We start from the raw sequence: 17,549 nt of genomic DNA on the forward strand, positions 1-17,549 counted from the left end.
GCCCCCAACCTGGGAATGGAGATCTGCTCTACACACTAAAACAAGGGTATCAGAGACAGGGGAGTGGTGGATTGGTGACTCTTGTAGCTGGAACAGTGGGGTGCTGACAAGCAGAAGTTGAGGTCCTTAGTCCCTGACCTTTCCTTTCTAATGGGTGCCAAGCCTCCTTTCCTCCACTGATACCCAAGACCACCACTTATATTTTCTGGTGAGGTACAGTTTGGTAACGGTGGGAAAAATACAGGCCTAGAGGGGTAGTTGAAAGCTTTGCTGTTCTGTCCCTCTCTTCCTATCTTAATGAGAAATGAATGAGGTAGAGGGCCTGCCATGCCCTCTCCCCCTAGGCACTCCTCCTAGGCCAGAGCCCTACCCCTTCCCAGGCCTTCTCTGCCCAACTGTCTCTTGGTCTCCAACCCTAGAACAGGACTTCTGCAGGTCAACTGTGCATTGGCCTGGAGCTGGAGAGTAAGGCTATGGGATTTCTGGGAACTCTTGGTTCCTAGAAGTTCCTTGGAGATCAGACCTCTCCAGAGGGAAGCAGGAGCAAGGCCAATGGGTGTGCGCCAGATGGGGAACAGCAGGCAGGGCGATGGGTGACGCATGCCTCTGGTCTAATAAACTGGGTTTCAAACATCTCTTCAGTGTCATTTTTCTCTTATTTGAATAGAGTTTAATAGTGTTTAGGCCTTCCCACGAAGTGCCTAGAGTTGAGCTGAGCTTGGAGCCAAACAGTAAGGGAAAAATAAGGAGGCTTGAGCATGGAGACTCTGGTCCTCCTAGGGTGGAGCAGACTGGCCACCGCACCAGGAATGGTTTCAACCAATGGGCGGGGAAAGAGGGAGAGGTCAAAGGCAACAGAAGTCCCAAAGAGAAGTCCTAGTACAAAGGATTCTTTGGAGAGAGGACAGGGTCAAAATCCAAAATAAAATCTGGAAGCAGGTTAGGTTTTAGAGGTCAGAGACAAAGTTGGGTTCGAATTCTGGTTTGGCGTAGTTATTGAGGCACTGCATCTGTGGAACAAGCCCTGGGCTGTGAGCCTGAAGATCTGGATTCTGGGCTTTGACTATACTGCTAACTTGCAGTTGATCTTTGCCAAGTCATTCACTAAGATCAGCTTTCCGGTTTGTAAAATGGAATAAACAATGCATTCTCCTCTTCAGCCCCCCAGGCTTACAGCAGTAAGAGAAGGAAACGAAAAACAAAGTACTTTGGAAAGTTAAATCTCCTGTGCCTGCATGAAGCAGTTATTCCATCACCTCCGTCATCAGAGCGCTGAGGCTGAGGTGTGGTCCCCCTTTCCAGGGCCTTGTCTTCCTCCCGTCGGCCTGGGGGCGCGCGCTCACAGGGCCTCTCTATCCCAGAGTTCTTCTCTATGGTCTTCCCTCCCGGACCGCGAATACAGGAGGGAGTGGTCGGCACGCCTTTTCCGCTAGTCTACCCCCCTCTCTAGCCCACAGTCTCGCTGCCCTGAGCCTCCCGTGCCGGCTGGCCGGCCGGGCGGACAGACGGGCGCGCGGGGGGCGCGCGGGGGGCGGGGGGAGTTCCGGTTCCGGTTCTTTGTGCGGCTGCAGCCGCGGCTCCGGGGAAGATGGCGGCCCGGGCGGGTTTCCAGTCTGTGGCTCCGAGCGGCGGCGCCGGAGCCTCAGGAGGGGCGGGCGCTGCGGCTGCCCTGGGTCCGGGCGGGACTCCGGGGCCTCCCGTGCGAATGGGCCCGGCGCCGGGTCAAGGGCTGTACCGCTCCCCGATGCCCGGAGCGGCCTATCCGGTGAGTGGGGCAGGAGGAGGGGCGCGCGGGCCGGGGGCGGGGCCGAGTGGGGGCCTGGGAGTGACAGGGGTGGGGGAAAAGTAGGAGGGACTCTCCTGGGAGGGATTCGGGCCCTGACTGGGGGTGAGGGGAGGCAGTGCGGAGGAAGGGAAGGGAGGCGTTAGCATCCCCACCTGCTCCTAGGATCATTGTTTCCGTTGGGGAGTCAGGGTACAGAAACAGCGGGGATGAAGTGGGGCCAAAGGTGGGCATGTGAGGACCGGAGTGCAGAAGGGCTGGGGCAGCTCCAATACCCGGAGGAACATAGGTGTAGCTAGCAAATTGAGGTCAGCTTCTAAGGAGCCAATAGCCGGCAGTACCATCTGAGTAAATGTGGGACTTAAAGAAGATGCCTAATGTGTCAGATACAGGATAGACTGGGGAGCATTTGAGTGTAATCTGGCCGTCTGTTAGCTTTGGGGCTATATTCCTGGAGTACAGCAAGCTTCAGTTACCTGGATTTCGGAGACAGAGGGCTCTCCTCCCATTGTGCTCCACCCCAACCCCAGCTTTGTTCATTGAAAGAACTCAGGCATCTCCCACTTTTTCTTGGTGGGATTAGTAGGGAAGCCATGACATCTCTGGGTCCTCTCCTCTCCATAGAGACCAGGTATGCTGCCAGGCAGCCGAATGACACCTCAGGGACCTTCCATGGGACCCCCTGGCTATGGGGGGAACCCCTCAGTCCGACCTGGCCTGGCCCAGTCAGGGATGGACCAGTCCCGCAAGAGACCTGCACCTCAGCAGATACAGCAGGTCCAGCAGCAGGCGGTCCAAAATCGAAACCACAAGTAAGATGACCCTGGGGCGCGGGAGGGAGGGAAGGAGGGAGGCAGCCCATGAGGACATAGGTGATGGGAGAACCTGAACCCAGAAGTGGTGGTGCGGTGTCAGCAGATGGGTGCTCATTCTTCAGAATGCTTCACATGGGTGGGGGTGGGGGTGGGCGGAGTGTCTTTGATTTGAGAGACGCTTTGCAGTCCCTTCATTTTCCCATAAACGGTGGTGCTGACCAGTCTGTCTTCATGTTCTGGCTAGTTCCATCCCAACCTGATAACAGTATTTATTCCAAACAGTGCAAAGAAAAAGAAGATGGCTGACAAAATTCTACCTCAAAGGGTGAGTCCAGGCTATAGGTCTTCTTGAGGATGTGCTGAAATTGAAAATAGAAGTGGTCAGCCCTAGATCCCAGTGGTATCTTTTTGTTCCCAAGATTCGTGAACTGGTACCAGAATCCCAGGCATATATGGATCTCTTGGCTTTTGAAAGGAAGCTGGACCAGACTATCATGAGGAAACGGCTAGATATCCAGGAGGCCTTGAAACGTCCCATCAAGGTAATGCAGAAGTGTGCTAGGCAGAGAGCCAAAGGCGAGGACTCCAGAACCTTCAGTAGGCTTAGGATGAGAAATCAAAGGCGCAGCATAGCTCTCTTTGGCATTTAAATTACATCTCCCTTCCGCCTACGAGAATTACATTAGAACTGAACAGCAAAGGGGGAGGGGCGTTTGGTATCTCTCGCAACAGAAATACACCCTGACCGTGTTTTTGGCATAACTGCTCTGCTACCTTGGGAACGTGGCGCCTTCTGTGACTTTGTCTGTTTGGCGTCCTTGTGTATGCACTTGCACTCAGGCCAGTGGCCTGTATTCTAGATGGACTCTCTATTCACCCACCCCAGGGACTGTGTAGATAGTAAGCCAGTCTGTTAGGAGTAATTTGGGGGTTTAGGGAAATTCGTATCTTCAATATCAAACCACCATCAATCCTGTTTCTGCTTTCCTCAGCAAAAACGGAAGCTGCGAATTTTCATTTCTAACACTTTCAACCCGGCTAAGTCAGATGCCGAGGATGGGGAAGGGACAGTGGCTTCCTGGGAACTTCGGGTAGAAGGACGGCTCTTGGAGGATGTGAGTTCAAAGTCCACTGTGGTTGACGTCTAGGGTGGGAGCTGCCCGGAGCAAGCAGTGTTGTCTGGTTGGCAGGAAGCCTGACTGGTGCTCACAGCTCCTGTTGGGAACAGCAGGGAGAGGGTCACTGTGTTCCCTGCACTAAAAGACAATGGTTCTTTGTGTCTGGCTCCCATAGCTTGGCCCTTGCTGTGGTATCATATTGAGAACCTTATTGTTCTGGGATTTGATTTGTTGTTTACCTTCCTCCTGATGGTGCTGGCCATTGGACTTAGCATCTGCAGATTATTCAGTTTTTGGTTTTTGTTTCTTTAAAATCAAGTGAGTTTGCACTTAGCACTTGAAGACATGCTTTTCTCTTTGAGTCTTTGAGGTCCTTGATTCCCACTGTGGTATCTCCACCTTCCCAGCTTTCATTGGAGACCTCTCACAGTTTAAGTGGGCTCGTTCTCTTTGCTTCATGGGGAACATCTGCTGATAGATGTTAGCCCCCAAACTTCCTACCCCAGAAGCTCACCTGCCATTCCTTGCACTCTCTATTTTTAGCTGTTCATAGGCAAACTAATTTGAATACATTTTTGCAGGAGAACTGGGGCTCCATGTCAGAGCTTCCTTCTCTATATAGGTCCAGTCCATCTGCTGGTGGTGTCATTCCATCCAAATAAAGCTGTTTTTGTTCTGGCTGCTTATTGCCTGTGATTCATTTCCTCTCTAGAGTCAGACTTTTGTCTGTTCAGACTCGCTTTGTTACGGGCAATGGTTTGGCTAAACTTGCCTCATTTCCCTTAGGGAAGGGTAAGAGTGGGTAAGTCAGTGACCCTGTACATGTAATTGGCTGCTTCTTCAGGGTTCTGTGGCCACCCTGATTGGTTTAATACCCCCAGACACCGACCTTGTCATCTCCTGGGAAAGATTCAGAAGACATTTTTTTTTTAAAGATTTTATTTATTTATTTGACAGACAGAGATCACAAGTAGGCAGAGTCAGGCAGAGAGAGGAAGGAAAGCAGGCTCCCCACTGAGCAGAGAGCCCGATGCGGGGCTCGATCCCAGGACCCTGAGATCATGACCTGAGCCGAAGGCAGAGGCTTTAACCCACTGAGCCACCCAGGCACCCCCAGAAGACATTTTTGAGTTTTTTCCCATTCTGTTGTGGGTTCCTTTTTAATGGGACTTTGTCTTGAAGAATTTCTTCTGGCCTTTTCTAACATGATCCCTCCTCTCTCTCTTCTAGTCAGCCTTGTCCAAATATGATGCCACCAAACAAAAGAGGAAATTCTCTTCCTTTTTTAAGTCCTTGGTGATCGAACTGGACAAAGACCTGTATGGGCCAGACAACCACCTGGTGGAAGTGAGTAGTTCTCTCCTGTAGGCTTTGATTCCATGACTGGAGGACGATGGACTTGTGAGCCAAACTTTAATGTTTAGGGAGAGGGGGAGGTATAAAGGGTCCCACCCCACCCCCCATACAGTACTACCCTTGCAGTTTGCACATTGACCTCCGGGTGGCACTAGCTGTTTAGTTCTGGTACTGTTTGAACCCAAGAGCTCTTTTTTTTTTTTTAAGATTTTTTTTTTTTTTTTTTTAGGATTTTAAGATTTTATGTATTCATTTAACAGAGAGATCAGTGAGAGAGGGAAGACAAGCAGGGGGAGAATGAAAGGGAGAAGCAGGCCTCCTGCTGAGCAGGGAGCCTGATACAGGGCTCGATCCCAGGACCCAGGGATCATGACCTGAGCTGAAGGCAGATGCTTAACGACTGAGCCACCCAAGCGCCCCTGAATCCAAGAGCTCTTGCAGTCTGACTTGTCCCACCTTTTTAATGTCATTATCTTGGTTGCTGCCCTAAGAGAAATTCTAACGGAGGCCTCTTAAGCATTCCAGGTCATCTCTGCATCTTACTTATTAATAATGGTGAGATGTGGCTATCCATACCCTACTCATACTTTTTCCTGATAGCAGGTGCTGTAATTAAGGGGGTTAACTAATAGGGTTCAATCCTGGCAAGGATTGATAGATAGATAGATAGATAGACCGATCGATCTGGGACTTCTTTTGGTTCTTGTTCTGTTTAGATTCACATCCCACATCATCAGAAATCCTTTGTTATAAAACCTGGTTACAAGATGTCCTGAAGACCATGTTAGCGACAGTGTTCTTTGGGGTACAGTCAAAACAGAATGAGACAGTCCAGCTCTCTGAGTGAACTTAACCTGCTCCTTTCTTTGCCAGTGTAGCCGCAGCCCCTTATCCTCAACCACTAAGAGACATGGGAAGGTCTTTACCATCTATTAAGGGAAGTAAGTCATAGAATCAATAGAAATTTGTAAATATATTTAACTTGACTTTATAGCAGTAGAGTATGGTGGCTAAGAACATGGGCTTTAGAATCAGACACACCAGAGCTCAAATCACAGCACCACCACTTTGTGGTTGTTTGACCTTAGGCAAGTCACTCCACTCTTCTAAGCATTAGTTTGCTCATCTGTAAAATAGGTTTAATTGTGTCTATCTTATGTGGATATTGTGGGAATTAAATGAGATAATCCCAGGTAAATGTCTTAGAAGGCTTTTGAGCATAGTAAGTATTCAAATAATGGCAGCCATACTGTTTTTCTGTGCACATATATATTATCCATTTTGTGGATAAAATTACCCCGGAATATTTAGGCTAATTTAAATGTGACCCTAAACAGAATCAAGGGTTAATCTGTTTATGTGCATACAGTAATCCCAGAGCTTTATGGAATGTTTAGAAATGTCTTATGCTGTTGCTCTTCCCCAATAGCCTCAGTAGTCAAAGTTGAATATTCAGTCATTACAGACGCTCTTCCCTCCCACCCCAGCTCTTCCTCTGGGAGAGCACCCCCTGACATCTTCCTCTCTGTAGTGGCACAGGACCGCCACTACCCAGGAGACGGATGGCTTCCAGGTGAAGCGGCCAGGAGACGTGAATGTACGGTGTACCGTCCTCCTGATGCTGGACTACCAGGTATTCTGGGGTGATGTCATGGGACCCAGCTTTCACAGCCACCTCCCATCAGCAGCCTGATACTCAGAGGTTTAATTTAAGTCTAGTTGTGGGTAATTTGTCACCAGACGATAAACTCCCTAAATATAAGGAGAAGGGCATAGTCATCTCTGAGTTCCTCCTAGTGTTTTTTTTGGCCCCAGAGAAAGTAGTGCATTAATGTATGTTGAATGGATGGCCATGCTAGAGCACCCCAAAGTGCATATAGACCCAGCTCACTAGCTTCATCCCCATCCTCTTTGGTTCTCTGCAGCCTCCCCAGTTTAAATTAGATCCTCGCCTGGCTCGGCTCTTGGGCATCCACACCCAGACCCGTCCAGTGATCATTCAAGCACTGTGGCAATATATTAAGACACATAAGCTCCAGGACCCTCACGAGCGGGAATTTGTCATCTGTGACAAGTACCTCCAGCAGGTAAGAAAAGGACCCATGCTTTTGCCAGAGTCCAGTGGAGCACTAGTTGTGCTCAAAATGCTAGCTTCCTAGCTGCCTTTCCTCTTTCACACAGATCTTTGAGTCTCAACGTATGAAGTTTTCAGAGATCCCTCAACGGCTGCATGCCTTGCTCATGCCACCAGAGCCCATCATCATCAATCATGTCATCAGGTAAGTCGGTGTAGGCGAGGTGGCGGTGTGCCAGAGTGGGCTGCTCCCTGCTCTCACCAGCCAGTTGTCCGATTTTCAGGAGGTAGATTGTCAGATAGTGGTGATTTAAATTATTTAAACTTACAGTTTAGTGAAAAGAAGGGTAATGTATACCCCAAAACTCATTATTTCTTAATTATTTTATTACATCTTACTAGTATTTGTGTTTGTGGGGTTACTTCTGTCTATTCGTATGTGTAGTGGAAATAGTCCATTTCCCCTGATATCCAAAAATAGAGAGTTCCTGTGAAGACTTTTGCAAGCTAAAATGGCGTAAAGCAAGAAAGCAATTACCATTCACTTATATGAAAACGTTTTTGAGCGTCCCGGGCCCCCAAAAGGACCTCTTTCGCTCAAAATAAATAGAAATAAAGTCCACGTGCTCACAGACACAAGTCAAAGCTGTGGTGGCTTACTGCTGAGATGCTATAGTTCTCCCAGAGAAGGAGCTTGCGCGCGCCCCCTCCTGCTCGGGGTGCGCACTGCCTCTGTGATGCTGCTGCCACACCGATGGTGAGCACAGGTTTGGCTTCTCGCCTGTCTTCCTAACCAGGAAAATCCTCCTGAAAAACTACCGTAGACCTTTCGGAAAAGCAAAGGGGCATAATGTGTTAGGATGAGTTACTGCACATCTCATCCCAGCTCCTTGATCAGTGACATAACGTTGACAGCTTGAACTCAACCACGTTGGGAGTATTTAAACCACAGAGATCAGCACATGCTACAGATTGGCCTTTTTACCTCCTCTTTTGGAAAATCAGTTGTTAGACATTTACCAGACCATCATGGTTGGGCTCCTATCTCCTGTGTGGATGGTAAAACATTCCAACCTGAGACTCCACAATTCCTTCATCTCCTTTCACTGTTTTGTTCGGAAGATGGATGGGCAATGCGTCTCACTAGATACGGAGTGAAGGAATGCCCGTCCTCCTCCTCAGAGCGCAGGTGGCTGGCTGTAGTCTTTGCCTTCTTTCCCTCACTCTGTATTAATTCCAATAGAGGCTTTCCTTTCTATCCTGCACCATCACTCAGCCACTAGTAACTGCTAGGACTTATATGTTGGATCATTAATAGCTGATGTGTCCTGTATTCTGTGCTTAAAGTTAAGCCTTTTTTTTTTTTTTTAACTTATTTTGTATGGTTTGTGTTTTATTTGGATTTACTTTCAGGGCCAATTTTAGTTTAACGGGGAGAAAGATGTATAAGATACTATAGAAGTACTTTCATTTGGGAAGGGAGAAACTTCATTTTCACTGGATATCTTTTGTACCATTTGAATTTTTACCATTGATTTAAAAAATATACAGTAGCTTTGTTGGGGTTTATATATAGTAGGTCACACACACTTGAAGTATAGTTTGAGACTTTGTCCAGTGTAACACCATGTAGCTACCATTGCAAGAAGGATACAAGAAATTTCTGTTAATATGCAAAAGTTCTCTTGTACCTTTTTGCAGTCAACCCCTTACCCTCATTCTCAGGCCTTCTTCTGGATCTTGTGTAAATAGGGCTTAGGGGATAAGCCCTTTACCAGGCCCCTCTGGTTTCCTCCCCAGTGTTGACCCAAATGATCAGAAGAAGACTGCTTGTTATGACATCGATGTGGAAGTGGATGATACTTTGAAGACCCAGATGAATTCTTTCCTGCTATCTACTGCCAGCCAGCAGGAGATTGCTACCCTAGACAACAAGGTAGGGGCCCCTGCCCTGGGTAGCAGCCCTCTGCCACAGCTCATAGGCTGTCTTTTGATTCTTAGCATTGGTTCCGAATGTATTAACACTTAGTATATGCCTGTACAGGTGCCGGTTGGAGCTGGATGCTAGAATTATGCCTGTAACTTTGAAGAGCTTTGAGCCTTAGTTTTGAACTGTGAAATAGAGACTGTCGCTTTTTTTATAAGGTTAGGAGGATTCAGTGCGGCAGTATACGTAAAGACACGATATCTGGCACATGAAAACAAATGGTAACTGCTACCGTTCCTGCTGTTACCCTGGTTAGACATAGTCCACGCAGGTAAAGCCAGAAAACTCGAAGAAACACAACAGGAAGGCTTTCCTGAAAGAGTTGCTGCCCCAACTAAATCTTGAAGGACAAAATGAGAGTTAATCAAAGGGGTGTGGGAGGCAGAGGACTTTCCAGAAAGAGGGAACAGGGTATGTAAAAGTTGAAAAATGAGATAGAAGTGTGTTCAAGAAGTATAAGCCGTTTACTAGATCTGTTTCAGAGTGCTCGGGATGGGAAGTTTGGGGAAAGGGAGCTTGATAGGGAGACAGGAGCCTAACCACGAAGACGCTTCAGTACAGGGAAACTAGTTTCTCTTTTGTCCCAAAGCCTGGAGGCAGTGGTGCTCTTTGCATTTAGAATGATCGCTGGCAGGAGAGCAGAGAGCGAGTTGTAAGAGGGGCAGATCTGGAGGCAGGAAGCCAGTTAGGAGGCCAGTGCAGTAACACATGGGAGATGCGTAGAGGTCAGAATCTGTGGTACTGACAGGATGAGAAGTAGACAGATCTGAGAGGTGTCCAAGTGGAACGGAAGAGACTGGATACGGTTCAGGTTGGGGTGGTGGGGAGCAGCTTGAAGGAGAAGGAGGCATTGTGACTCCCAGGGGTTTAGCTCGGGTGCATGGGAGTGTTCGTCCAGATTGGCAGCAGGAGAGCAGAAGTGAGTATTGGGGGAGAGGTCGTAGATTTCGTTTTGGAGAGTTTAGATGCTTTGAGATGTCAGACAGCTGGAGTGGTTAGAGTTTAGCAAAGGGACTGGTCTCTAGACTGAGGACTCAAGCACCTGTCAGTGGTAACGGGAGATCTGTCGGTGAAGGAAGCTGCCAGGAAGAGTACGGATGATGAGAGAAGGCCAGGAACAGACCCCCGGGCCATAGCTTTTGAGACAGCTGTCTGTACCACTGCTCCTACCTCCGAGTGTTTTTGCCTTTATTTGTGCCGTGGATTAAGTACTCACCGTGTGGCTTCCCCTATAGTGGACATTGTGGGGACCAGAAGGAAAACTTCACCATGTGGGGTGTGTGACACCGTGCATAGACCTGCTCAGAGAATGCCGAGTGCCGGAGTAGCTGGGGCTTGGGGCAACAGTCTGGGCCTGTGTTGGGAGCGGCAGCACAGGGAGATGGCAGATACTGTCTGCCCTGTAACTTTGCACTTCCCAGTCCGAAATGTTAGGACTTTCTTTCTTTTCCTTTCAGATCCATGAGACAATAGAAACTATCAATCAGCTGAAGACCCAGCGGGAATTCATGCTGAGCTTCGCCAGGGACCCTCAGGGTTTCATCAATGATTGGCTACAGTCCCAGTGCCGGGACCTCAAGGTAAAGAACCCACAAAAGGTGCATAGGGACTTAGGTTGGTGAGGCACACATTTGCTTTATTTTTGTAGTATCTGATAGAAGAGCCAGAGGGGGAGGTGAAGGACCAGATTGTCTTTAGCCTGCTCTTGGGTCCATTTTACAATCAAGTAGGGAAATGGAGGTGGAACCGCCAAGTGTTTCTCTAGTACTTGGAGGCGTCACTGTGTACTGTATCGTAGTGGGTGCAGAGTGCAAAACTGGATCTCTGCTTTCAAAGTGGTCTGCATTCTGTTTGGAGAGACTAGGCTGTGAAGATTTTTTTTTTTTTTTTTTAAGATATTTACTTATTTATTTATTTGACAGAGAGAGAGAGAGAGAGAGATCACAAGTGCAGAGAGAGAGGGGGGGGAAGCAGGCTCCCTGCTGAGCAGAGAGCCCGATGCAGGGTTGGATCCCAGGACCCCAAGATCATGACCCGAGCCGAAGGCAGTTGCTTAACCCACTGAGCCACCCAGATGCCCCTAGGCTGTGAAGATTTATGCAGTTAGTTAGTTAGTTAAAATGTGCAGATGTAATTGGTCTTATTTAATAACTCACGAATTGGGCAGCATCCCTTCTAGTAAATAGGCACTCTGAGGAGTTGTACAGAATGAAGGTTTTGATAGACAGGAGTGGGGGGCAGAGCAAGGAAGTTATTAGCAAAAGTAAAGAAAGGATTGTTTCAGACCAGGTTATTTTCTTTTGAGGGGAAGGGAACCGACTGATCTGATTTAAAAAGTTGTAAATCATGTGAGATGTTATCCGAACTCACCACTATCACCGAGATCATTCAAGGGAGAAGGGAGGTGGGTGAGGCTGGAACAGCTGGGGAATGCCCCCTGGTGAATTTGGGATTTGAGCTGTTTCTCAAAGAGGGGAGCACCGTAAGCTCAGGCAAGGAGGTGGGGGTGAGCATTGAATGAGGGAAACGTGCCCCTGGTTTTCTCCTTTCCTGTGCAAGGTGACTGACTAATTACGGAGACTGAGCAGAGGAGCAAGGGATCAGGGTGCCAGAAAGGGTCCCTGAACGGAGCAAGGACTCATTGATAGCAGGGGGTGGCTTCAGTCGTGTGTTAGTAGTTTGCGAGGGCCGCCGTAGTAAAGTACCACAAACTGAGTGCCTTACACAAAAATTTATTTTTATCTGGAGGCTGGAAGTCTACAGTCAGGGTGTTGGCAGGGTTGTTTCCTTCCGAGGGCTGTGAGGGAGAATCTGTTCCAGGCCTCTCTCCTAGCTTATGGTAGCCTCACACATTCCTTGGTTTGCAGATGGGTGTTCTCCAAGTGTCTTCGCATCATCTTCCCTCTGTGCATGTCTGTCTCTGTGTCCAAGTTCCCCCTTTTTGTAAGGGTAGCAGTCGTGTTGGATTGGGCCCACCCTAATGACCTTATCTTAACTTGATCATCACAGAGATCCTATTTCCAAGTAAGATCGCATTCCTAGGTCCTGGGGGTTAGGATTTTGACATCTTTTGGGGGGATACAGTTCAATCCATAACAGGTGGGAGGGAGAACAAGACAAGTCTGTTCTCCTCTCTCTTCCCTCTCCCATATCCCCCAGACCATGACCGATGTGGTGGGGAACCCAGAGGAAGAGCGCCGAGCCGAGTTTTACTTCCAGCCTTGGGCTCAGGAGGCTGTGTGCCGATACTTCTACTCCAAGGTAGGCGCCTGGGCGTGGGAAACTGATGAAAAGCCAGGGGTCTGAACTCCGGATGGGGGCCAGTGGTAGGAGATGCCAACTTCTGGTTTGTCTCATCCTCTACTCTCTCCACTGTTTGCTCTCTAGGTGCAGCAGAGACGACAAGAATTAGAGCAGGCCCTGGGAATCCGAAACACATAGGGCCTCTCCCACAGCCCTGGTTGGGCTGCACCGATTCGTATTTGGGCCCTGAGCTGCCTGCCTCATAGCACCTGCCTTGGTTTTGCTTGGGGCCTTCCAGGGGATGCTGTTGGTTCGAGGACAACACCAGAATGAAGAGGGTCTCACATTTCTGTCTCACAAGACACCTGTCACCCTCTTCTCCCACCCCATCCCTTCCTGTCCCCCAGCTTCCCTTTGCCCCACAAAGTTCCCATGTGCCTCTACCCTCCCCTGGTCTACATAGGACCTCTAGGTAGTGTTAGAGAGAGAACTTGTAGTGGTAATCAGTGCATTGACTGGATTGGGCCTAAGGCCAGGTGGTCTTCAAGGGGACCAGCTATACTGATCCTGCCCTTCAGAGACCCAGGAGTTGGGAGCTTTAGCCCCTTCTCTGAGACTCAGGCCTGGGGGCACTCTATAAGCTAGTTGATCTTGGCTCTCCAGATAACAGAATCCAATTTCCTCCCTTCCTTCCCTCCACAGGTTTGGAGCACACTCTCCCTTTACTTGTTGCCCTCTAGCACTAAAGGAACCCTGGTTCTTGGGCCCCACTGAGCCCCAGGTCAGTCCGCAGCCCTCTGGATCGGCCTGCTGTCTCAGTGCTTCTCTTACTCCCTTGTAGGGGTCCACATCAGTATTGGAGTTTGTTCTTTAACTAGTGCTCCCTCCCAGCACACTCCCTGTAGCTGCTGTTTTTAGGATTCCCTGCTATCGATCTGTCCAAACGCAGGGCATTTGGGGGGGGAGCCTTGCCTTTCCCTGTCAGAGCCCCAGGGACCTAACCTGGGGTATTGTCATTGCTGGCGGACGCTGTTCCTTCCTGGTGTTGCTCGGAGGCGTGACTCATTTATTCACTCCGCCCTGCCTCCCCTATCCCTTCACGGAGAAACAGGCCTGAAATCAAACGGGTAAAAGCCCTGGGCCGTCCCTGTCTTCCTGTCCCTTGTCTGCCCAGTTGACACCCACTGGTGACTTCTAGGGCACTGAGGAGTGAAAGCGCCTAGGGCTGGCGAATAGCTCTGAGTTGGGTTTGTGACTCTTCCCTCTCCCTGCCTCACAGGATTGTGACTCCCCAGCCCCTGCCCTCAAAGCTTCAGACCCCTCAGGTAGCAGCAGGACCTTGTGATCTTGGCCCCTTGGAACTGAGATGGTTTTGCATCTTTCCAGGAGAGCCTCAGATTCTTCTTCCAGGTTGTATCACCCCCAAGTTAGCATATCCCAGGCTCGCAGATTCAACATAGCAGGGTGGGAGACAGCTGGGCACAGAGGGGGAATTCCGTTCAGCCTGGGCTCTAAACCCACAGAACTGACAAAGCCCCTGCTTCCCCACCCCCTCCTCAGGCTCCTGCGAGCACATCCTCCAGCCCCATAGCTCCGCCTCTTCCACACCGGGGACAGAATTTTCTCCCCATCTTTCCCCTCCTCCCATTATCCCATCCCTCCCTTAAAAGGTTCTCCCCACAGACACTGGACAACCTCTGTCCTTGGGGCTGGAACCATGAGAAGGAAGTTCAACACTCCTACACTGTCCCTGTTGAAGATAACTGTTTTTATTAACTGAATTATTATGTTTTTTTCATGGACCAAAATTTTTTTTGTACTGTCCCCTTACCGATGTCACCCAGTTTTAATAAAAGAATCTTCTGAAGGATGGGTCCCCCTACCTACTGAGGGAGAGCTCTTCCCTGGGCTCTTTGTCTGATACCATTAGCCACGCTCATGGTGTCTTTTCATTTTATTTAAATAACTTTATTGAGCACCTGCTGTGTGCCAGCTGTGGTGCTAAGCACTATGGATATGGTGGAAAACAAGGTTTCTACCCTGTGGACCTCCAGTTCTCACCTTCGAGTTTGTTCTGTCAGCCCAGTAGTCCAAGCAAGCCGGGTACTGTTGGGATTATTGGACTTCCTCACTGAATCTGAGAGTCCTGCCCCCAGCTCTCGGTAGGGAGGTACCACAAGACAGTGGCACTGCCATCATCCCCCTTATCTTGAGCTCCCTGTGGCACCCGCTGGCTTGAGAGCACGGCCTGGGGGCACCTGCCATTCCTTAGGCTTGCTGATCCTGAGCCACCTGTCGGCGAGTTCCTTGCAGGGTTTCCCTCTATGAGGGCCTGCTCAGCTGAAGACATCTGTGTGACTCTGCCTGTCAATCCTCTTAAGGTTCCACTTCCATCGCCCTGAGCGATTTCAGTTCTTTTTTTAAAAGATTTTATTTGGGGGCACCTGGGTGGCTCAGTGGGTTGGGCCTCTGCCTTCGGCTCAGGTCATGATCTCAGGGTTGTGGGATCGAGCCCCGCATCGGGCTCTCTGCTCAGCTGGGAGCCTGCTTCCCCCCTCTCTCTGCCTGCTGCTCTGCCTACTTGTGATCTCTCTCTCTGTCAAATAAATAAGATACTTTAAAAAAAAAAAAGATTTTATTTGACAGAGAGACAGCACAACTAGGCAGAGCAGCAGGCAGGAGAGGGAGAAGCAGATTCCCCACTGTGAGCAGGGAGCCTGAGGGAGGAGGGCTCCATCCCAGAATCCTAGGATCATGACCTAAGCAAAAGGCAACTGCTTAACGACTGAGCCACCCAGGCTTCCTGAGATTTCAGTTCTTAAGACCAGCATGGAAGTACCATGTGATTTTCATGCTACAGCAAACCTGCCCATCGGCACAGTAGGGAATACCGCTCAGGACTGGTGTGTTAACAGAAGCATGAAATTTTGCAGTTCCCATCATAATGTACTCGCTTCTCACCTGGTGGCTCATACTTGTCTCCTTGGTGCTGTTATCTAGGTTGATTCTACCCAAGAAGGGGGTTTAGAATGTAGGATGAGTGCAACCACATTCCAAACTTGTAGTAAAAAATTAACCTTTGCCTTCGTGCATGGGAACACCCACGAACGTACTGCCTTGCAGGCAATCGAACCCACCCAGGTTACAACTTGTTCCCGATTTGGAACTTGGGGGTTGGGACTTCAGTAGGGAAAAAGAATGTGTGGGGGTGATAACTTGGGAGTGGAAAAAATTGATGTTAAGGACGTTGAAATGGCATCTGTTTTTATCCAGGCTAATTACATGTGTAATGGATGGCTGATGAACCATTATTAATTTCAAGCAAATAATCTACAGTTCGCTCTTGGGAAAAGAGCTCCAGTAGTACAGATAACTTCTGTGATGAGCCAATTCTGAGACTGCACACTCTTTATTCCTATATAAATGCACAAATTCTGGGTCTCCATACTACTGAAAATGATTTTTTTTTAAAGATTTTATTTATTTATTGGACAGAGAGAGATCACAAGTAGACAAAGAGGCAGGCGGAGAGGGAGAGAGGGAAGCGGGCTCCCTGCTGAGCAAAGAGCCCGATGCGGGACTCGATCCCAGGACCCTGAGATCATGACCTGAGCCGAAGGCAGCGGCTTAACCCACTGAGCCACCCAGGCGCCCCTGAAAATGATTTTAAGGGCAAAATGAGAGATGGGAGAATTTAGGCAAAAAACAAGGGATTATTTTATGCATAAACATCCATTCTCCGGGGTTCCTACCATATGCGCCAGGGACAGAAGCATTCTTCCTCTTCCATCACCCATAATCAGTGTTCCCAGCTGGCACTTGGCACTGGTGCCTTTGTCTCAGCACCAGTGCAATAATGGAGCGATCCGTGGGAGGCTGGCTTTGTGGCAGGTGCATTTTTACTCCTAAGGGAAACCATCAACTACCAACTTCATGTATGCTCCCCTATGATAGGAACTCCATGGCCATGGGAGGGGAATACGGTGGGCCCCTCCTGGGCGGTCCCTGGAACTTAGAACAACCTTTTTTCTCCACAGTCTTGCCCTTGGGCCTATTTACCCTGACTCAGTGGTTGCGCACAGACTCCTCTCTGGCCTAGTGCTCACTGCTGTTGCCAGCCAGCAGGGGCCCCGAGGGATGGAAACACCCACTCAGCAGTCTGCCAAGCCAGGAGGTCAACACGTGAGCAGACAGTGGGTCTGCCCTCTAGGCCAAGGTGCACAGACAGCAGACGTGTTAGGGGCATTTGCCCCACTCCAGATCAGCCTAGAAACCAGTTTGTCAAACAGATGGCTGCGGGTGATAATAGCGTCCTGGACTGCTCCGTGTGTGCTTTCCAACCTCTTCCCAAGTCCCAAATCACACACCCCACTTACTCTCTTACAGGATCTGAGAACACAAAGCTCCACAGAAGTTACAGCTGCCCCACGTCCTGCCCTCCACCCCTTTCTGGCTTCTTGCAAACTAACCACTGACTTGAGGGAGCCCCTGGTGTGGTAGCTGGGAAACCCAAGAAAGAATTGAAGGAAGCTCAAAGCCTCTTGAGGACAGTGAATGCTTTAGCCGCAGTCCTTTCTCTCCTGCCCTCTTCTCCAAGCCCGGAGTCTGCAAGGAAATTGTAGGCCACTTGGCATCAGAGCTTCTAACTGACCTTTCCCATTTTCTCTTCCTGGAAGACGTTCAGGTGAGGATCCTTTGAGGTGAGGAGAGAGGCCCAAGGGTGAGTCCCTGAGATGACCTTGTCCCTCGGGGCTCCTGGGGTCTCTTATCCTTGGGCTCAGATGCCCCCAAAGCAGGCCCTTACCTCTTATTTTGTCTGATCTTTAAAAGTGAGCCCACACAGGGCCCCCTCACTCACAGTCCTGCAGCAGAGCTAGTGTGGGACCAGTGACAGGTAGTCTCTGTCACTGCTAGGGGACAAACCTGTAGAGATTTTGGGCTCCTGGGAGGCCATGTGGGGTGACTGCTACCTTGGAAAAGAAAGCATTCCTGTATCTACTACTAGGATTGAATACAATTTATTCCAGTGCTGGGAGACAGAAGGGAACGAGGAGGGGGGCAGTCACTTGCTCCTCATCTGGGCTCTTTCTTGGCAGACCTAAGAATGAGACCATTACAGGGAGGGAGGACTGGGGCCAAAGGAAGAAACTCACTAGCACCATCCGCTGGCAAA

The 17,549-nt window shown here is 49.5% G+C and overlaps 1 protein-coding gene across 3 annotated transcripts; it reads left to right on the plus strand.

The window, feature by feature from the left end:
- Positions 1–1,573: 1,573 nt before the first annotated feature.
- LOC111157774 (SWI/SNF related, matrix associated, actin dependent regulator of chromatin, subfamily d, member 1) lies at positions 1,574–16,823 on the plus strand. 3 transcript variants are annotated; one of them, XR_002641319.1, is made up of 14 exons: positions 1,574–1,765; positions 2,408–2,595; positions 2,881–2,923; positions 3,018–3,140; positions 3,591–3,713; positions 4,947–5,063; positions 6,604–6,705; positions 6,998–7,159; positions 7,254–7,351; positions 8,947–9,082; positions 10,591–10,713; positions 12,293–12,394; positions 12,521–13,157; positions 16,763–16,823. XR_002641319.1 is itself a non-coding variant. In XM_022519394.1 (13 exons), exons 1-13 carry the CDS (start codon positions 1,589–1,591, stop codon positions 12,572–12,574), a joined length of 1,548 nt encoding a protein of 515 aa, XP_022375102.1. In that variant the 5' UTR covers positions 1,574–1,588; the 3' UTR covers positions 12,575–14,243. The 3 variants fall into 3 exon arrangements, 2 of the variants coding, with proteins under 2 accessions (XP_022375102.1, XP_022375103.1); XM_022519394.1 differs by lacking the exon at positions 16,763–16,823 and having other exon boundaries at positions 12,521–14,243; XM_022519395.1 differs by lacking the exons at positions 10,591–10,713; positions 16,763–16,823 and having other exon boundaries at positions 12,521–14,243.
- Positions 16,824–17,549: the final 726 nt, after the last annotated feature.

This window comes from Enhydra lutris, unplaced genomic scaffold (assembly GCF_002288905.1).
Source record: "Enhydra lutris kenyoni isolate GAN:26980312 unplaced genomic scaffold, ASM228890v2 scaffoldscaffold56, whole genome shotgun sequence".
Classification (NCBI taxonomy): Eukaryota; Metazoa; Chordata; class Mammalia; order Carnivora; family Mustelidae; genus Enhydra; species Enhydra lutris.